This window comes from Poecile atricapillus, chromosome 3 (assembly GCF_030490865.1).
Source record: "Poecile atricapillus isolate bPoeAtr1 chromosome 3, bPoeAtr1.hap1, whole genome shotgun sequence".
Lineage (NCBI taxonomy): Eukaryota > Metazoa > Chordata > Aves > Passeriformes > Paridae > Poecile > Poecile atricapillus.
In genome coordinates, this window is record NC_081251.1 from 15438618 (window position 1) to 15460197 (window position 21580).

The 21580-nt window shown below is 49.0% G+C and overlaps 1 protein-coding gene across 1 annotated transcript; it reads left to right on the top strand.

The window, feature by feature from the left end:
- Nucleotides 1-6086: 6086 nt before the first annotated feature.
- CYS1 (cystin 1) lies at nt 6087-21513 on the top strand. Its single transcript, XM_058835063.1, has 3 exons — nt 6087-6793; nt 14928-14980; nt 20186-21513. The coding sequence occupies exons 1-3, from the start codon at nt 6539-6541 to the stop codon at nt 20286-20288; spliced, it is 411 nt and encodes a 136-aa protein (XP_058691046.1). The 5' UTR covers nt 6087-6538; the 3' UTR covers nt 20289-21513.
- Nucleotides 21514-21580: the final 67 nt, after the last annotated feature.

Genomic DNA, 21580 nt, shown 5'->3' on the forward strand with positions numbered 1-21580 from the left:
CAGAGGGACTGCCAGCACAGCCCAGCTCCCATAACTCAGGTCTGTGTCTGAATGCCAGGTGAGTTTTATTACTTGCTGGTAAGGCATTAACCTCAGCTACTTTCTTCCTCTGTGCAAGTCAAACCAGTTTGATTGCATCTGTATTTGGTGGTCCCTCTCTATCAGGCTTCCCTGCACAACCAGGGCTCTACTCCACAGAGCAGAGTCTTTATTTAATAGCAGGAATCCCAGTTTGGTGTTGATAAAGGCTGCAGAGCTGGAGGTCAACCAACCTAAGTGTCTCAAGTTACTGGAGTTTACATTTGACACCCCATCACCTCTCTTGCAGGGCTCCAGGCTCTCAGGCTGGAACAGAAAGCAAAGGTGGGGGTGTCAGAGAAGAGCTGTCCCTGGCCATGGACATCTGCAAAGCTCCACTTGGCAAAGTGGACCAACAGCAATGCCAGATGTCACGGCTGCCTTTTGCTCTCTGCACAAAGCATCACGAGGTTGCAGCACATCTGTGCTGGGCAAGTGCTGGGGAAGTGCTCCTGTAGCCTCTTGCCTTCTTCCAGGCTGGGACAGGGCAAAAGGCACAGGAGAAGTGGGTGCTGTCCAGGCCACAAAGCAGTTTCTGCTGTACAAAGCCAGGCCTGTCACCTGCCTGCTTCCCTACAGCCTGCCTGGTGTCACTCCAGGCTTGTGCAAGTCTGCTGAGGTCCAAGCCCAGCAGCAGCTGTAACTCTGCTGAGGCCTGGGATTTAGAGCTGTAGCTGAAATCCTGAAGCCCACCAAACAGAGGGAATGTCAGCCTGTCCAAGGTCAGCCAGTCTTCAGAAACTTCAACCCTGTCCTCAGTGAGGGTGAGAAAAAATCTTCACAAACCTGGAACAAGAACAAAGTTTCTGCAGGAAGGGGTGGTTCAGCTATTGCTAATTAACTTCACACACCCACAGGATCTCTTCAGAGCTCTCCTGCTTCCTTATACTCTTGTGTTTACCCAACAGAGTTAGAGGCAGCCATCTCTAAGGGCCACCCACAAAGTCCCTCTGTGAATACCAGGACAAAGAGAGGAGAAGGACCTGGAGATGGAGCCTCAGCAGGACACCCAGGGCTGCTCTCTGCAGGAGAGCAGCCCACTGTGGATGGAGCAGAGTGTGCCCTGCAGGGCATCCCTGTTCACAGACATGCTGGGCTTGGGAGTCACAGTGAGAAAGGCCGGGGGGAAGTCAGAATTGAAATGAGGGAGCTGGGGGAAACTCAAAGGGGCTGAGTGGAGCCAAAGGGCTGCATTTATGCTACTGGTGATGTGAGAATACCATGCAGACAGCTTGAGTCGTCCCCACTTTGGTAACTGCATCCATCCTGATGCATCCTGGCCACTGACTGGAATTTGTAGCTTGAGTTGTCACTGGTGAGAACAGAGCCCTACCAGGTGGACACCAGCTCATCTGCACTGTGCTGTGTCTCACCTGCTGTGGAGCTTCCCCCCTGCCCTGCAGGTGATGGTGGTTTTGGCCTTTTTTCATCATCTGGCCATAGTGTGAGACTCTCAGAGGGACTCAAAAGAAAGAGCTGCCTTACGAGCACGCAAGCTGCTCACACAGGATGTACTGTCACACTCCAGCTGTGGCACAGCTGCCTCTCCAGGCAGGAGCCAGCTGCAGCTGCCATGCTGGAAGTGCTCCCATGGCCTGAGCCCTCCGTGCTCCCAAAGGAAAGACGGTGTGGTGAGAGACACGAAACACAACTCTTGCTGGGCTGGGTCTTTATTCTTGTGTTTTTGAACAAAGCAGAGCCCATCCCTTGAAATGTGGGAAGCAGGGAGAAAATAAATATTTACTGGCAATGCTTCGGTTGCAGTAAAATCCAAGATGTGTTGAAAGGACACTCCTAAAAAACATGCTTTTCTATTTAAACATCTGTTCTCAGCAGTTTTTTAGTGAATTAGATGAGTCAAACTCCAGCCCTGGGCCAAAGCCCAGCTCCATTAATTATACAGGGGCAACCTCTCTCCCTCCTCCAGCTGTGGTTTCCCCACTGCATCCTGGCCTGAAGCTGCTGAAGGATGGTTCTTGAGTCAGAGAATTGGTCTCCCCTGCTGCAAAGCACCCACCTTTCCAGCTCCTGTCAGCTGGGAAAAGGTATGTTCAGCATGAGGCAGCACCTTGAGGAGCAGCAGAGATGAAACAGCTTTAGGAACATTAACTCCTAACCCTCACCTTCCAACTCAGCCTCTTGGACCTTTCTTATCTGCATCTCAACAGCCTCTCTCTTGCAGTTATTTTTCTCTGGGGAACTTGAGGCAAAGCAAATTTCCTGTTCCCACTCCCCATTTGGGTCCCCAGGTAGACAACACTGGCACTGTGCTCATTCCCAAGTCAGCTTTTTCCATCCACTGAATTTGACAGCACATCAGCTCAGGATATGGCACAGACCCACCAGATATAAGGTCTCTGCATCAAAGCAAATACCTGAGGAACTGTCAACATTAGAAATAAATTTTTCAGAAGGTTTTGGGTCAGAACTGTAGAAAAATCCAAGTGAAGATGTTATCTGGGTAAACATTTGGAAAGCCAAGTGATAGACACTGGCTCTTGCTTTGAGCAAGGTACACATTGCCTTTGCTACAAGTTAATGTCAGAAAGGCAGATTAATATGTAAACTTGTTCACTGAAGGGTAACACCAATCCAGCCATTTGCAGTGGGGAAATGAAGATTTTCCTGCTTATTCCATACAGACTAAAACTTTCTGTTTTCTTCTCAGAGCATGGGCAAAAGCTGTCTAAGCTAATTTGAAATCTAAACAACTTTTTGACAGACATTTGCTGGGCTTCTTCTAACAAATCCACAGTGAAAATCTGTACCAAGATCTCCAGGCTCTCTCCAATCGTGCCATGGTGTCCTCATGGTGCAAGGCAGGAGTGTCCAGGTCTGGGTAGTGGTCAGAAAGCATCCGTGCTGTAGTGGAGGACAGCCAGGAAGAGGCAGAATCTCCCCATGCTACATTCCAGGGCAGTGGATACCCTGTGAAGGATACCTGGGAAGCATGGGAGAAATCACCCTTTCAGTCAGCAAGCAAGAGGGAGAGATCCAATCTGGCATTATGTATTTTAACTTTGAATTTTAATCCTTTCTGTGGTCAATACAGGTGACCACAAAAAAAACCTCACCGTTTTCCAGAACTGTTATGACAAGGGACTGCATCTATCTCTGCTAAAGACTTTTTGAAAACATAGCAAGTATTAGGAAAGAAAACTAAATCTAAACACACGTGCTGTGATATTTATTGTTACAAGATCAGCTCCTTCAGTGAACTAATAGCAAATAGCTTAGAAAATTTCTGGTGAAAACAAAAACCTGGAAAAACCCAGCTCCCAAGGTTTTGTTTTGATTATTGTGTTGGAGGGAGCCTGTTATTTTACCCAGCAAGGAAACTCCTCGTGTTGGCTCTCTGGTGCTCCCATCGTAACTGCTGGTAGCGCTGCAGCTGCCCATCACACCTCACCAGGGTGAGCAGCCACACAGCCCAGCACAACACCCCTCCCAAATACTGGTGCTGGGACCTTCTCAGGATGCTTTCCCTGCCAGGGGAACATGTCTGTGGGGCACAGGGTATGCTCTTCCATCTTCCCCATCCCCAACTTGCACCAATGCTGATGAGTGCAAGGGACAGGTTGGGCTGGGCTGCTCCTTGCACTGCCTACAGCCATGGGGATCTGTCCTGGGGCCAGGGGGTTGGTTGCTCCGAGAGTTGAAGACAAGAGAGCAAAGACCTGAGGAAGCAAAAAGCTCAGGCTTTGCATCACAGAAGAACAACAATTCCTTGGCTTTAACAAAGAACAAGTCTGAACTAAGTGGTCTCCCTTTCAGGTTCAAGTGGAGTGTAGAATAGGGTCTGTGAGACCATCCCACAGCAACCATGGGCTGGGGAGAAGGGAACAAAAAATATCACTGGAGTGGGCTGCAATTTTTCACATGTCCTTTCTCTTCACAGAAGAAAGTCTGTCAGGAGAGAAGAGTGACAGTCCTGCCTGTAGTCTGGTGATAGCAAGAGACATGGCATGAGGTAGAGTCAGGTATAAATTAAGTACGGTTTAGTCTCATACTTGGGGACTGAGCGATCTGAAAATAAGTCCCATTTTGTCCAGGCAATTGCATTTCTCAACTCCACTTTGGGCTTTGCTCATAAAAGTCCAGTCAAATTCTATAGCAGGGTAAATAAGTGCTAGTGGCTCCAATAGATAATGGTAACCTTAAAATAATCCCACACTCCTCAAATAAATGTGATGACTCGGATGTTAATATGTACAAGTATAAATGTGTGTGTGTATGCATTTATCACTCTATAATTAAATCTTTTAATAAAAGGCATGATTGAAGAGTGCTAACAACAGGGACCCTTTTCTTTCCCAAAGCAGAGGCTGAGAGTGCCAGCACAGCAGGAGCCAGAAGAGACCATCTACCATGGAACTCCAGCATCATTGTCCAGAAGAGCTCCTGGGCTCCCACAAGGCTTGGGAGAAGCCAGGAGCCAACACTGCTGGCTCCATAACACTGTGCTTTTGATGTGCAGGATTCTGGCTCCTTGCTGGTCTGGCTGGGTACCATGTAAAATTGATCCACATGCCATATTTGGCACTTGTACTACACACTTCCACCCTTGCTCTTGAAGACCATCCAAGATACTATCCACTGGCCCTGCTGGGAAACAGTCTTAAAAGGCACCAGGCCATCATAAAAAGGAATTTTCCAATTTACTGATTTTTCTGAGGAGTTATGTGCTTATCAGGCCTTTAGCTTTTGGGAAGTTTTCTCTTTAATTCTCAGCAGTCCTTTAGGGGCAGGGGAATATAATTTAATGGCCTCAGAGTCCTTCAATGTCACTGCTAAACCACAGCAGCATTTGAGATCACTGCTGCTCAAACACTTTCCTGGCTCCAGCAGTGATCTGCTTCAAAACACAAGGCGTTTGGCTCATTTTGACAGCTGGTTTATGGAGCCAGCATTGCTTCCAAGTGAATCTGGGGAACTGTCCTGGAATGAACTGTTTCCATGGGGGAAGTCAGGAAGCTTTCCAGGAGGCTCCACTCCTTCAGAGACAGCCTGCAGGGATGGAGAAGGAGGAGGAATGTGCTCACTTCTTGTTGAGGAGAATTTCTGTCTCTGATGCTTGCAGAGCCTGTTCCCTTGGGACATTTTGTTTGGGGCTATTTAATTAATCCCACATTCAGCTCCACCGTCTCCTCCTCAGAAACCAGGCCTCGTAATTTCTCCTTTCTCCAAGACCTTACTCAGATCCAGAACAGCTTTGTGACTGGCCTGGCTCCAGCTCCAGGGCTCAGCATGTGACACCACACCCCCACACTCCCAGATGATCTACTCTTCCAACAGAATATCCTTCTCAGTCACAGTTTGTATGGGAAGAGACCTATAAAGGTCATCTAGTTCAACCCCCTGCCATTCCACTACACCCAGACCCTCAGAGCCCCATCCATCTGACCTTGAATGTTTCCAGGGAAGAGGCATTTACCACCTCTCTGGGCAGCCTGTGCCAGTGTTTCACCACCGTCATTATAAAAATATCTCTTCCTTACATCTAGTCTGAATCTGCCCTATTTTAGTTTAAAACCTTACTCCTTGTCCTGTCAATACATGCTCTGGTAAAAAGTTTGTCCCCATCTTTCTTATAAGCCCCCACTGCTATGAGCTCATCTTTCTGGCAGTGATCTGACCATTCTTTCCTCCAGCCCCTCCATTACAAACTCTTGGCCTTTAGCTCAGTGGTTTAGGAAGAACCAGCAGAATGAACAACTGGTATATGCAACCATTGCAGTCAGTGCTGAGGAGCAGCAAGAAGAATTACAGCCCCGTGCCTCCTGCCTTTATCAGCAGCTGGTTTGGAAGGAAGGGAGGCAGAACAGGCTGGACACCAAGCAGCCACTGTACTCCCCTGCCCTCCGTCCCTGGAGGGAATGACAGCCTTTACTTTAGTGTCCATAATCTTCCACAGTCGAACAATGTGCAAATGTTGCACTGCTGGAAGCGAAGAGCAGCCGAGGATGGTTGGGGGATCAGCTCCACAGGCTCCACAGGCTGTCGGGAAGCAGAGCGACTCCGTCTGTGGGCATCGGCCAAGAGGGTGTTCAGCTGACCCATCCTTTGCCCGGGGGCTTCCCTGTAACTCCAGGAACGTGGCCGGAACCGCACTCCGTGCCGCAAACCTGTCCCACAGGCATCCCCCGGGCCGGGCTGCTCTCCAAAGGTCTGCGACAGCTGATCCCGCTGCATGGTCCCCGAAGATGGCAGTGTTCCCCCACCCCAGCTCCGGGAGGTGTATGGAAGGCTCTGGTGCTTGGGAGGCCCGAGCTAACGGGCTGGGCTGGGAAGTTTTGGGAGGGACAGGGGAGCGCGGCAGCCTGCCCAAAACCGCGATCAGAGCCGGCCGCGCACCCCTCCCCTGCACGCCGGCTCCCTCCCCCCGCCCCGGGGCTCTGCGGGCTGCGACTGTCCCCCGGCAGGCTCCCGGCCCGGCCGGGGGAGGCGGCGGCCCGCAGCCATGGGCAGCGGCAGCAGCCGGCGGCGGGGGCCTGAGGGCAGAGCGGGGCAGAGCCGGGAGCCGCCGGGGCCCGAGGGCAGAGCGGGGCAGAGCCGGGAGCCGCCGGGGCCCGAGGGCAGAGCGGGGCAGAGCCGGGAGCCGCCGGCCGACGGGCAGGGAGCGGCGGCACCGCCCGGCCCCGGGCGCAGAGCCCCGGCCGCCGGCGGCAGCAGCGCGGAGGCGGCGGGAGGCGGCGCGGCCCCGCTCCAGCAGGCGGTAAGTGCCCGAACGGGACCCCCGACCCTCCGGGCGGTGGCCCCGAGCCCAGCCCAGCCCAGCCCGGGTGTCCCCGCCGCCCGGACAGCCCTGCCGGAGCCGGCGCCACCCGCCCCGGCCGTGGCTTCCTCCGACATCCACGGCGTTCAATTCTTCTGATCTTCGCTGCGAGCCAGGCTCGGTGCTCGCTTTGCGTTTTCTTTCTGCTGCTGTTCTTTGCGCTTTCAGACTCCGGTGCAAGGGAAACACGGTCCCGAGAGGGGCCATCATGTTCTTCGGACTACCGATGCTACTGGAGGTTTCTTTTCCTGACTTGTGGAAATAGCTCGACTTTATAAAGTTCGGCTCCTGTTTTTTCCTGGGTCAGGCTTGTAAACAGAAGTTTTAAAATGTGAACATAAAGCTGCCCTTTAATGTTTGCCAGTCCACTGCAACTGCAGTCTGGCTCTTCCTAAAGGCATGTTTCAGTCTCTTTAATAAATAATGGATTTGCTTCCGAGGGAGTTGAGATTTATCTTTTGGGCCTTTTTTTCCAATCCAAGAATAACAGCAGCATATATATCAGCTGGTGATGAGGCCAAAAATCACCGACATCTTTCATCTTAGCTTGGCTTTGGAAACTGTGTGTTTTTTGTTAGATAAACACTACTCTCCATAGATACACAAAAGTTGTCAGTATAAAGTAATAAATTCAAAGATTGAAAGAAATATTTAGGACCCAGGAACATTCTGCCTTGCATGCCTCAGTTTTGCTCTGTAGAAGGGTATCATTTCCATCACTGAACTGCTCTTCTGTGGGTTAAGGATTACTTTAACACAGACTAAATTTTCCATTAGGAAACTTGGCAGGGTTCTGTATGAGAACCCTTTATTTAGACAGCTTTGAAAGAAAAACCTCAAAGTAAGGTTTGGAAATTGAAGAAAAAAAAAAATACAGATCTTGTACTGACATACTTTTTCCTTGCTCTTTAAACTCCAAATCCTCCTGCAGAATTAATGCAGCTCACTCCAGCACTACTTTCTCCTCAATGGGACTCTCATTTATGAGCAATCCTCCTGACTTCTCCCATTTATCTTTACTTACAGGAATAGAGGCTGCTGGTATTCTTTTTCCCTCTTTTTCCACAAGTGAATATCATGGGTGGATCTTTAATAATTCTATAAGCTGTGACTTTTCCTATGCATAAACCACTATCTTAACCCTATTCTGAAGTGAGGTATATTCTGGGTAATAACATATCAGAAAGGCAATGGAGCTGCCCTCATCTTTCTTTCCTAATGCCTGTAGAGACAGTCCATATGACAGTAGATACCAGGGGACTAATGACAAGGAGCAGACTAGAGGCTGAGGAATTTAAGATGTGGGTACCCTTGGGGTAGTGTGGGAGTCACTATGCCTCACTCCCTGCTTCAGATTTCCCTCTCTGGCAGAAATGATGGTGAGGAACCTGTTGCATCACCTTGGCCACCCCAGGTTGTGGTGCAGACCCAGGGTGGGAATGCTGTCAAGCTTTGCAGCACAGAGATGTCCATGAGGGTCCTCACAACTCAGCCTGTTTGAGGAGCAGGCATATGGGACCTTGGTCATCCAGTTAGGCCAAGTGTGTGCAGCACACCGCAGTGCCACCACTGAGGCAGCAGTGATGCTGAGCATCTCGTGTGTCTCCTCATCCAGCTGTTGATGCTGCCTCTTTTTGGGGAGGCAGTTCACAGCTCTGGTTGCACCCAAAGACAGCAAAGAACTACCTGTATTTTGCAAAGATACAAGACATACAAGAGAAGTCTCAGGTGGTTTCAGGGCAAACTTGAAGCTTTTCTTAGTAGTGCTTTACTTTTCTGAACCTGAGATGGCAGAGACAGCAGTCTCTTCTGACTCCTTGAGGCCTAAAAAGTCACTTGCCTGTGAAAAGGAGGGAGGAAACTGTTTGCAGCACCAGGTTTTGGTTGTTTACTGGGTGCAATTTAGTCTTTTAGGTTGTTGTGTGAACAGCAGTCCCACCCTTCCCAGGAGGCTGCGGAAGAGGTTTTTGGAAAGGGATATCAGCTTCATTGCATCGCTAGTAATTTTGAGGGCAATTTCTCTCAGTCTTTCCAGCTCCTCAAGTCATTTGTAGTTTCTGTCTTGCAGTAGGAACTTGCTTGCTTTGCCCTATTCAGTTGTCCAAATTGGAGGATAAGCAAAGAAATCTCAGAGAAGAAAGGATGAGTTGCTTCAGCAGAGCTAATGGGGGAAGGTGAGGCAGGAACAGGAAAGGCAACAAGGAGGTATCTCTGTAAGAAAGTCTGATGAGAAATAGCCCCTGGAGGAGCAGACTCTGGCCACTGAGAATAGAGGAGACCTTTGACACCAGTCAGAAGAGAGCAGAATTGCAAGCAGGACTCCTCGTTCTGCTGTCATGGCTGGCTTTCTCCTGGGCGTAACGTGCATCAGTGCTGTGTTTTACAGCTGAGCCCTGGCAGAGTTTGCCATCCAGCAGCAAGCTGGCAGCACTGATGGGCAGTCAGGCCAGGTGACAAAGGCTGCTGAAGAGGCATGCAGTTGCCTTTAAAGGCTTGAGCCACCTCTGTTATATTCAGATAGTGCTTGGGAGCAAGAAGGGTGAAAGCATATCACAGCAGCAGGCTGGGAACCAAATCCTGATGGGAAACCTGCACATGGCTCAGAGCAGACCCCAACACCTCTTGTCAGCATCAAACATCCGTTTTCAGCTTTGCTGTCAATTAGAGATGGTTGTATGTGCTTTTCCTTTTTCTTTGCTCAAGACTGAGAAATGTAGTTGAGGTTTTGCAGGTGCTGCTGCAGCACAGAGCAGGGGTGGCAGCTCTTGGTGGAAGCCAGGGCAGAGGCCGTGGCCTCAGGCATTTCCCCACTGGTTTCCTGAAATGGAGGAATTATACAGACATGTTAGGGTTTTGGTTTTAACAGCTTTTTCCATGGCACCATTGGCCCTCCTGGAGATGGGATGTGATTCCATCAAGCAGATCAGCCCAGCTGCATCACAGGAGTAACACAGGTAGAGGGTGTATTCACCAACTTCTAGAGGGACTATCATATAATTTTAAAACACCCGAGTGTTCAAAGCTTTGCCTGATTTTTTCAGCCAGATGTTTTTTCTGCAGACCGATGTGGCACAGCGTCACCTCGTGGCTGGTCGGTCCCAGCTGCAAACACAAAAGGGTCCTGAAGGGACATGAAATGCCATGCCCGATTTGTTTCTTACAGGAACTTAGGTTTATTTTTCTACTCCTGTTTAAATGTGCTTCCCTCAAACAGAAATCTGATTCAATTCCACGTTGTTAGCAGTTTATTTCAACATTTTCTTCCTGGTTGTCTTAATAGGCAGAAATTACCTCGAATCTAAACCTTGTGCTACACTTTCATAGGGAGCATGGGGCCTTCAGAAAATGTCATCTCCAGCTGAATATCTGGGACTCCTTGAATTTCCCAAAGTCAGATTATTTCAGATTCTGCAGTTAATGTCCAGCTGTAGATCCAGTGGTTGCTGAGTTAAAGGTCTCCCTCTCTCTCCCATTATGTTTCTTGTCTTGTTCAGAGCACTTGAAACTTCTCTGGAGTCCAGAAGTGAGCTGTGCTGCCCCCTCAGCCAGCATCACCCTCCCAGCACAGCTGTGATGCACCTGGACTTGGAAAGCTGCTGACTAGCTATTTTCCACAACTACCCCCCTTCACTTGGCAGAGCGTGGGTTGTTTTTGCCCTGGAAACTATTTGTGATCTAAAAAGTAAGCCTAGGGCATGTACAGAATAGCTGGGAGCTGGTGTTTCAGTAGGCAGCAGAGGAGAATCGCGTGAGAACTCCTTGCATCCCTGCCCACTTCCCATCCACCGCCTGCTCCCAGTTCCTTTGCTGGCCAGAGGATGTTGCTGCAGACCAAAGCAAAGCTGGAAGTGCTTTGCCTGGGAGTGCTTTTCCAGGCGTGCAGCCGGGGCCATGCGTCACATCTGGTACCTGCTGGCACCCTAGATGAGCCACTTTTTTTTTGCCAGCAACAACTGGCTGCGGGTTGGAGAGGCTGATTGCAGCCGTGCTGACTGTCCAGCCCCCAGTCCTGTGCTGGAGGTGCTGCCCCGCTGCGGTACCAGCTCAGCCCCACTGCGGTACCAGCTCAGCCCCACTGCGGTACCAGCTCAGCCCTGCTGCGGTACCAGCTCAGCCCTGCTGCGGTACCAGCTCAGCCCAGCTCAGCCCCGCTGCGGTACCAGCTCAGCCCCACTGCGGTACCAGCTCAGCCCCACTGCGGTACCAGCTCAGCCCCGCTGCGGTACCAGCCCCTCCGCGCTCCGCTGCAGCCTGCACCTGCAGGGCTCTGCAGCTGACATCCTCCCTCCCTGCCACAGCAGCGGGTTGGCATTTCAGCTCAGACTGGTCCACTGGTCCAGTTCGTGGAGTGTTTGTGAAGAGGGATTTGGGAGGAGCAGAGGCAGGGAAAGAGGCACTGGCGTACATTTTTCAGAAGGGCTGTGTTATTAACCCACACTCAGTGGGCCAGCACTGGCAGAGACCTCGCTGCTCCCAAGTGGATGCTGTACATGGATCGGTCACTCCTTGGATGTGAGTTGCACCTGAGCAGTGCTCAGGGTCTGTGTCTCTACTGCATCTCAGGGCTGTATCCATACCGGTAAACTGCACCACAGCCGCTGCCTGGCACTGGACCGTGATGATCTGCCCCACTGAGCTGGAATGATTTTTGGTCAGGACCACCTTGTAGTCTCCCAAATAATGCCTGGGCATGGCTTCGGGACCAGCACTGGGACTCTCTCAAAGATGGCCTCCCAGTTTTGGAGACAATGTTAGTAGTCAAGACTGTAGCTGGCTGCTTTCAGTGCGGCTTGGGAGTCGCTCTGGAGCCTCCAAAGGTACATGGCTCCAGATGGCCCTGTGGAAGGTTCCAGGAAAGGGTGTTCTCACCCTGCTTACTCACAGCTGCTGGAGCTGACAGAAAGTAGGGGGTTAAGAGCTGGCAGGGCCATGAGGAACTTGCACTGGATTTGGGGTTAGAGGGAGGCTGCACCCCAGGAGTGCTGGGTTATGCACGCAGCAGAGGGAAATAGCTCTTGCTTCCAGCTCTGAGCTCTGCCTTGCTCCCAGGAGCTGCTGCCCTAAAGGATGGCTGAACTGTGTGTGCAATGACTGTCAAACCGTTCCATCCCACATGTCCTGACATTAAATTAAATGTGGATACATGCTGGGTGAGCTTAATATCCAAGCCTTTAACTTGAAGGAGAGATGTGGGGCTTTGTGGCACGGCAGACCTCAGCACAAGATGCCTGTGCTGAGAGTGGGGTGGAAAACAAGGAGACACGCCATGGTCTAGATGAGTAATAAAAAGATGACTGCAAGCTGCAGAAAGGAGAAGCTGACTTCATTTATCTCTTACCAGGACACAGGCCAACCAGGGCAGCAATTACTTATTTAGCTGTAGGATAGGAACCCATAATATTAAAGTGTCCTGACATGCACATCATCCTAACCCACATAAAGGGCTAATACTAATTATCTGCTGAACTTGCAACATACCCATTACAGCAATCCCGAGCCGGCTGGGTGGGGCCAGTTTTTATTGTGTCTCAGAGCCCCCGGCAGCCGGTGCTCCGCGCCCTGCCTGCTGCCCGGCGCACGGTGTCACCCGGCCACCGCCGAGCCAGCTCTCCTTCGCCCGCAGGAACTGGGGGCAGCTCCCAAAACACGGGCATTCTCATGGCAGGGAAAAGGCAGAGGCTGGAGGTGCCTTTTGTTTTTACTTGCCACCATTTTTTGATTCATGCACTGGATGAAATGTTGGTAGAAATCTACCTGTGCCAGTTCCAAATTCTCTTGGGAAATAATATTGCTGCTGACAGATCCCTTGGAAAAGGTGGGAGCAGGTTTTGCACAGAGAAGCAGATTTTGCTAACCAGACCTGCACTGTCCTGATGACGAATTAATTCTGTCTTCCACCCACACAACACGTACAGCTCGTAATACGGAGGAGTCAGCCACAAGGGAAGGAAAAACAGACAACCTACTGTACAATCCAACCTCTTTCCTAAAATGATCCAAACCCATCCTTTGCACAGAAGTATTGGATGCTGGGTTCTCACTGTGGGAAGAACATCATCAAAGCACTTCTAAAGAACTGTATTTCCCTTGGTGCTGAGGATGAATAATGTTCTTCACCTGGCAGAAGGAGACTCGGGCTGCAACAGTAGTCCAGTGGATAATGGATGAGGAGCTGTGTTGTGGGATGCAATCCCAGGAGGAGTCAGCCATCAGAGCTCAGCATCCTGTTCTCCTGGCACTGCTTCTTGCTCTTGTTCATTGTGGGAGATTGCCAAGAAACAATCATAAATAACCAGGAGAGAACTGTCTTACCTCACTGTCAGATTTCTCACATACACTTGTCTCTGCTTGGACCCAGAAGCTCTTTCTAGGGTAGTTCAGTCTCTTCCAGAGAAAACAAAGTGTTGCCAAAGAGCAGGGATTCTTCTGAAAGGATGTGGAATGCCTTTTGACAGGTATTACACTAAAACTCTAGACTGCCAACATCTTTTGTCATTTTAAGCAGGCAGCTATGATGTGAAATACAGTGGATAACAGACACCTTTCCTGGCTCCTGAAATGGAAGCTACTAAGGGCTCACCTGGAAGAGATGTTCACCCAGAGCCATGGGAGAGGTGTCCTTGCTGCAACTCTCCTCACCTGCTGAAGCATGGGAGCCAAAGGTGGCCACAGCAGCACAAAGCCCTTGCAAGAGGCAGGGAAGAATGGAGCAGTTTGCTGCCATGCACCTCTCTGTCTGCCTCTCAGTGTCTGAGGCCATGGTGTTTAAACCTCAACTCCTGTCCAACCCTCATGAGAAGCAGATGAGTGAAAAAAATCTTGCAAATTATAATCAGATGCCATGCAACACCTGCAGACACCCAGGTGGATATTTCTACCCAGTGGATAGCACATACCAGCCTGACCAATACCAACAGATTTAAATTGGTGCAAACCTGTCTGTGAAGCCATCACTGTTGTACCAGCAGAGCCTGTAGTGGGGCATTGCCCCTCCATAGCTCCCAGACTGGCCCAGATGGGCACGAACAGTCCCATCACTGCCCCCATTTCCAATGCCATTAGGTTTGACTTCGGTTGTTTCCCCATTGAAAGCCTGTGGATTCCAGCATAGGGAAGATGGATGTTTCACTCCAGATGGATAATTGTTCCAGGAAACATCTTTGTCAGGTGAAAACTCTGTTGATGTTGTAGTGACTTCCTCCCTTAGCAGGTATTTTCATACTGTTACCTGCAGCTGGTGGCACAGTGGGCATTCATGGAAAACTGGGAGGTTTAACAGGTCAGTGTTCAGGGATTTTGGTTCTGTAGCTGGCAGCCACCCAGCCACCTTGAGTGCTGAAACAGAACTGGCAGAACAGGGCTGGTAAAGGAGAGCCTCTTGTACCTGTATTGTCTCTACAGAGGTTGTTTGGGGTTTAAACCAAACCAGGGGGTTTAAACCAGGACATGTTGCCCACTGTAGAGATGGGTTTCATGGAAAGAAATCATGGTTTGGGTTGAAAGGGAGCTTTGAAAATCAGCTGGTTTAAACTCCCCCATCATGGGCAAGGACATCTTCAACTAGACCAGATTTCTGAAAACTCCATCCATCCTGGCCTTGCACACTGCCAGGGATGGGGCAGCCACAGCTTTTCTGGGCAACCTGTTCCAGTGCCTCACAACTCTCACAATAAGAATTTCTTCCTCAGATCTAATCCAAACCTGCCCTTTTTCAGTTTAAAACCATTGCCCCTTGTCCTGTCACTACAGGTCTTGTAAAAAGCCCCTCTCCATGTTTCTCGTAGGCCTCCTTTAGGTACTGAAAGGTTGCAGCAAGGTTTCCCCAGAGCCTTCTCTTCTCCAGGCTGACCAACCCCAACTACCTCAGCCTGTCCTCGTAGGAAAGGTGCTCCATGTCTGGTGATTTTCATGGCCCGCTCTGGACTCATTCCAACAGGTCCATGTCCTTCCTGTGCTGAGGATGCCAGACCTGGATGCAGCACTGCAGATGGGGTCTCACATGAGCAGAGTAGAGGGGGAGAATCACCTTCCTTGGCTTTAAAGTGTTGTAACTGTGTCTTGTCTTCTATCCTAGGCTTTGTCAAACAGAAGCCCACCAGGCCCAGAGAACAACAACCTCAACCATCAGTGAGTATTCCCTGCTTTCATGGTGTCTTGAGGGGGGAAGAGCAGGTGGAATAAAGAGACTTTATGCTATTTCTGCATTCCTCACACTGTGTGAAAGAGCTGGGAATGGAATTGTGTGAAATGGTTTGTAACCCTAAATATTCTGCTCTTTTACTTACTTGCAAATTTAAAAAAAAAAATTAGATGCTGCTTGAAAAGATGCAGGCTCCAGCTGAAGTGTAGTATGTAGTGAGCAGTCAGAATTTAGGATATCCACATGTCAGAGAGGCGCCTTGGAGTAGCTAGTGCAAAGCTATGGAGAATTGCTCCAACAAAGAGCTCAGGCCCTGATTCACCTGTGGCCTCTGCAGCACGTGGGAAAGGAGAATAATGTCTCATTGCTCCCCAGGAATCATAAGAGAAAGCCCATGAGATGCCCCAATGCTACACCAGTTAGAGACAAGTGTCCCTCAAGGATGGGGGAATGATGGGGACCTGCTGCTCTGGGTGCCAAACAAAAGAAATCTGAAATTTTCCACGAGCAAAAGCTGCCCAGCAGAGTGAGCCTCCGAATTTGCTTGCACCAGGAATGGGGAGAGTTTACCATGTGTTAAAAAATCCCAGGTGAAATGAACAGGTTTGAAAAACTGTCTTAAAATATCACCTCCTTACATTAAAAGGTGACTCTTCAGCACTAAGCTCTGGCTGTCATCCAGCCCCTCTGCCCCTGCAGCACTCAGGAGCAGACTAATCTGCAGATCCTCGTCATGGGCTGTGTGACCTACTAACAGCAGTGCTGGTGGATGTCAGCAGAGCCCAGGCACTCTCTGCTGTCCTCCCTTCCACTCCTGCTCTCCCTCACAGCTGGCAGGGAGCTCATCTGGCAAGGCTGCTGCTTCCCAGAGCACTCAGGAAACACATCTGCCCATGGTTTTTCTGATGGCAAGGCTTGTACAGGTGCTCTTGCAGGGACTTCAACCTCTCCTGTGCTTTCCAGCATCCTCAGTGGCTTTTGGGCTATGATGGCAACTGAGCAATCTCCTCCTGGGGTGCACAGCCAGCCCTGCCAGGCCTCTATGCAGCTCCCTGGCCCCGCTGGCCCCTCTCACCCTGCCAAGGCTTTCCTTCTCCCACCCTCTTTGACATGCAGAGGGAAGGTTTGAGACAGTAGGAAATGTTTTCTGATCTGGGATGACAGAGCAGGAGGTTACTTTCATTTAGACAACATTTACTTTATACCAACTGCAGAGTCCCATAGCACAGTTCACATGTGAAGTGCCTGTACTGCCTGAGATCAGCAGAGTTGCAATTTCTGCTGGCAAGAACTATGCAAACACTTTTTTGGAAATGGCCCAGCACACAGAAAATTTTTGAAGACATCAAATCAAATAAAATCAAATAAAGCCATGGAAACAGAGGTTAATGTGCATGTGTAGGTGTCTCATCCTTCACATTTCTGTGGCTGGAATCATTCTAGGTAAACACTCACAAACAGCAAAAGTCAGCCTTGTCTTGATAGAGTTGCTGACTGAAGAAATTCCCATAAAGCCAATTAAAGGAGAAGCAAGTGTCAAGGAAGGAGAAGAAGAGCTAGATACAGAGGCTTAATAGCGTCTGTCAAGAGAGCAGTCACGCGAGATAGAGGTGGGTGTGCACCTCCTGTCCTAGAACATGCCCGTGTGACACCACACAAGCACCTAAACCAGCCCCTGGTAAATACTTTGGATGTGCTCCTGATTGGGCTGTGTTACCTCTCATCGTCCCTCCCCCAAAATCTTTTGGGAACTGCTCTCTGCTAGTTGACGGGTGGATGACACAGCCCAGGCACACGGTAATGATTTTATAATTGCTGCCAAGGCTCGTGTCTCTGGCAGAGTTACCGGGGCGTTGCTTTGACCCACTTTCCAGCTGCTAGGTCTTGCAGAAGGCGTTTTAATGATTAACCCTGGACATCCCCATCCTCAGCAAAATGATAAAAAACACTGGCCTAGATTCACCCCAACCTAGTTTTCAGCCATTTAACTCAGGTTTGTTGCCTGGGAGCTTGTCACCCTAGTCACCCATCAGGGCCGTTGTCACGGGAGCCCGCAGGCAGCTCTCCCCGACACCAGGCACCTGCCTGACACCAGGGATATGGCACCGACAGCCACCCCCACTGCTGGGATCTTGCTTAAAGGTGGTGTTGCTCACTTTTGTTCTAATTTTGCCCTTTGTGTTTCCTTCTCTACATTGCATAGTTCATTGTTTTTACACTTAACAAAAAAACCCACCCACAATTTCTGCTTCCCTTACAAAACTTTAAACACCGAGAAGCCTGTAGCTGAAATGGAGCACATTTCTTGCTTTCCTCTTTCCTAAATTGCTTTGCTCTAGCCTCTTAAATCACTTTTATTGCTGTTTTGTAAACTCCCTCCAAGCTGTTAATAACATTTCAGCAGTGAGGCGCCCAGAAGCCTGCCCAGTAATCCTGATGGAGCTGCACTAGCCTTCTTTTTCCTTGCTGTCCTATCATGCTGCAGATTCCCCTCTTGTATGCTTTTCAGCTAAGTCCTTCTCTCTCAGCTTTATTCCTTCACAGGTTTCTCTCCCTCCCCAGAACACCTGGGCTTTGAAAATCTTTCCACTTGAGGTACTGACCTGTTACTTTCCTGACTGGAAGGTCTAACAGCCCTCAGGTGAACTCGGTGTGCATGAAGCCAGGCTCTGCAGCCCTGGCATGTGGTTACAAGAGGAACAAGATGCCTCCTCTGCTGCTGGAGCAGCTGGAGGACCACGGGAACAGGCCTGTGGTCCACCAGCTTTTGTCCTGTGCACATCCTGAGCTTGGGATTTCCCTGCCACAGCTTCTCACTGAATTCTAGGATCAGCAGAAATAGCTGCACCAACATGCCTTTGAGATGGAGGTTTAGGTTGGGATGGCCTGAGGAGGTCTCTAGTCCAATCTCTAGCTCTAGCTCCAGGCTGGATCAGCTGTGAAGTCAGAGCAGAATGCTCCAGGCTTGGTCCCATCAGGTGTTGAAAACCTCCAAGGATAGAGCCTGTGCAACCACACAGCCTGTTCCTCTGCTTGCTGCCCTCAGGGTGCAGAAGTTTCTCCTTTTATCCAGATTAAAGCTGCCATTTTTTATTTTATTTCAATTTTCCTGTATTAAGTGATAGAGAACTTTGGCACAAGTATAGGAATAGTATGAACAGCGGCTTTCTTTTCCTTTGCTCTTGAAAGAAACTTAGCCCCCTTTTCCTTGTTCCTCTTATTTCTGGGGTGTGCATAGGAAGTGAAGTCTACTTTTTTCTTTTTTTTTTCAAAAGCACATCTGTGTCTCAACGAGTTTTACCTGGAGATTTTCTCCATGCAAACCAAAGCATTGAGAATAATTAACAGTGAGAATTTATGTAACTGCTAAGAGAAACAATGGCTCTTCTGTGGGCCTCCAAGCAAGCTGCCAGGAGCTCTGCCTCTTATTCATCACGTAACATAAAATTGGTTAGAGGATTGTCACAATGCAGAGTTTAAATCAGTAAATTGTGTGTTTTAACTCAGATTTCTGCACTTCCTTTTCCCATTATTGCTTTGTAAATGCTGCTGTATGGTTTGAGTTCTTGGACTTGTAGCTTTCTTCTCAGGTCTTATTTAGTGCAGTGGAAATCAGATACCCTGCAGCCCTCAGCAGGAAAATGAATAAAAGGAATAAGCAGACAAGTCCAGTTGCTAAATCCTACTTGCTGCTAGTAGAACTTGCCATCAAAGGCATAGTGCAGTTTAATACCTACACTACCAGTGTCACCAGCTGGCCATCAGGTGACTGCAGGGAAAACACCAGGCTATTTCTGACACAGGGGGGGCATGGCACAAACACAGCCCGGTCAGGGCAGCTGGGCTGGGCAGGAGCCTCTGTGGCCAGGGCAGGTCAGAGCAGAGGGAGCGTTGCACTGCACTGTGGCCACTCACGCCACAGACACTGCCTGTGGGAGGAACACAGGATACTCCCTGGCCCAAGGAGAGAAGTATGAAAGCACCTCCTCTATAGGAGAAAGTGTCCTTAGAAAAGCCTGTCAGGGTTCTTTGCTTCAATTCCAATTCTACATTTACATACCTACTTTGGGGCAGTTCCTGTGATTTTGTCTAGTAAACAGGTCCTCAGTTTTTTTCTGAGGATGATAATAGATGATAGTGGATGATAATGGATGAATTTTATTCATCCCAGCTGCAAGAGCAATGGTTGGGATAGATCTCATCCTTAGAGGAATTCAGTAGATAATACATGGTGAGTCTGGGACAGATCTGGAGCCATGCTAGTGGATATGAAAATCTCTCCACTTTGGCAACAAACTAACTGACACACAAAATGAAAACATTTATTTATTGATCTTCACTAGTGGATGGTCACAAAGCCTTGGTTGACATGGCATGGCAGAGCACTTTACATTTTGGATTTACCAGCTCAATTCTCCACTCTGAACCTCACTGTGACCTCCATTCCAAGGAACTGTGTGTTCCAAGCCCGACAGTCCGGCTTTCTCCCAGATGTCCACAAGGCCAAGGAGGAGCACTCACTTTTCAGCTTCTGTCACTCCTCTCTTGAGTCCTGGAAGGCAAGATCAAGGAGACTTAATAGGTAGCAAGAGGTACAGTGGTCAAAGCCTGCAGAAGATTTGTCACTGTTCTCCCATATGCAGGTAGGGACAGATTTCTCTTGTACCCAGCATAAACCACCTCTGAAAACAGCAATAAACTGTACCATACCAGTTGCCTTTGAGTCATACATCAGTTCCCACTCATGGGAGGGCTGATGTGGAAACAAATAATAGCCATAAGAGGAATTTGAGAGAGATGCATTCGTGTTTTGGTTGAAACTCAGATCCCTTATAAATACAAGCAAAATAATCTCTTTTTTGCATAAAACCTTTAAAGTCTCATGAAGATTACAGTGTCCTTTAACTGGGCTTGAGCCTAACTCAGAAGGTTCTGGGAGCTTGATCTAGAGCATTGTAAGGGTTGTACTGTAATGAATTCACAGACTAAACTGGTGCCAAGTGATAGCAAATGTCAGCAGGCGATGTGCCAGTGGGGTATGGGAACTAGACATGACAGAATATCTGTGTCTCAGCGAGCCACATGCAGCTTGATCTTTCCATTCACAAAAAAAAATTAACCAAGGGTCTTCTTGTATCTTCAGAGCCTGATTTTCTCTCATATCAGCAATAATTCATTCCCTTCCATGATAGGTGCCCAGAAAGCAGCAAGAAGCCTTTGGGGCAGTCCACAATATTATATGATTACTCGGAGGAGGAGCTCATGGCAAGCATCGAGCGGGAGTACTGCCGCTGAATCCAGTTCCCCACCACGGGAATGTCAGGCTTGATCCTGGAAGCCCAGCTGAGCAGAACTGCTACTGACAACACAACGTCTCACCCAGCCAGACAGCACAGGAGAGGTGGGTGGGGAGGCTCTGGAGCACCAGAGGCAGCATGGCTGCTTGGGAGGCACAGAGGAGAAAGTTCACCTGATCAGTGAGAGAATGAAGATCCTCACCAGCTGCTGATTTCTGATTGGTGCCACTGGGAGAGGGACCAATTCATCTTAAGAATCAATATTTAGAAGCTGATTTCTAAATGCTGTTTATAAATTAACATGTACTAGAATTAAGTGTCATAGTAGAGATGTTGAAATGTGGTGCTTAGAAGGAAGATCTTGCTTTGAACTTAGTAAAAAAAAAAGAACAATATCATCTGATCCAGAACTTAAAGGGGATGTTGAATGAAATTCATGTTTCTGCCACTTAAAATGTGCCAGATGTACTCCTTGCACTGTGCAAGCCTCAGATCTAGGTCTGAATTTGGCCGTGTCTCTTTCAGTCTGGTCCACAGTATGAGAGATAAGAGGAAAAGGGGATTGAGCCCACCATCTAGTATATAGGCAGTGTAATCCCAGAGTTCAAATCCCACCACACTGGCAAATTAGGCTCCTAGAAGCCATCAGGGAACACAGGATTTCTGTGATCCCTTTGGGGCAGGATCCCAGCATAGGTGTCCCACCTGGGGCACCTGGGCGTGGATCCATCCCAGTGATGGCAGTGAAAGCAGGAGGCACATCCCCATTTCAGTCATCCTCCTCAAGAGGGACTTGCATGCTCTTGTAGAGCAGCTGTTTGGGATCAGTTTTCAGACTTGCCACTTCTGGCCTTTCCCTAATATTTCTTGTCCTACAAGAAAAATCACTGCATTTTACCATTAGCTGACTGCAAAGTAAACCAGAAAGTTGTCTCTCCTGAGGAAATAGTATTTTCAGTGTTCCTAGACAGGGAAGCCTGGTATTTTGGGTTTCTGCTTTTGTTATATCTGCATAGTAACATATTATGAGTATCTGCTTATTATCAGAAGTAGAAAAATATTTTATTTCTATCTTCAACTGAAGCATAAAAGGCATCAGATGAAATCTTCACTACATGTAAATGCAAGAAAAAACTGCAGGACACCTCTTAAGATGCTGTATTTTAAGTACCTTATGATTCCTGGGACCTGTGAAACAGAAATAAATGCATCTATACTCTGAAGCCCCCAGTGAAGGCATCAAATGTTCTGAAAAAGGCTGTCTGGCCTGCTTGGGAAATCATGCTCTGG

Coding starts and splice junctions, on each gene's coding strand:
- CYS1 (XM_058835063.1), top strand. CDS start 6,539: ATGGGCAGCGGCAGCAGCCGGCGGCGGGGGCCTGAGGGCAGAGCGGGG. Junction 6,794..14,927: donor CGGCCCCGCTCCAGCAGGCG/GTAAGTGCCCGA, acceptor CTTCTATCCTAG/GCTTTGTCAAACAGAAGCCC. Junction 14,981..20,185: donor AACAACAACCTCAACCATCA/GTGAGTATTCCC, acceptor CTTCCATGATAG/GTGCCCAGAAAGCAGCAAGA.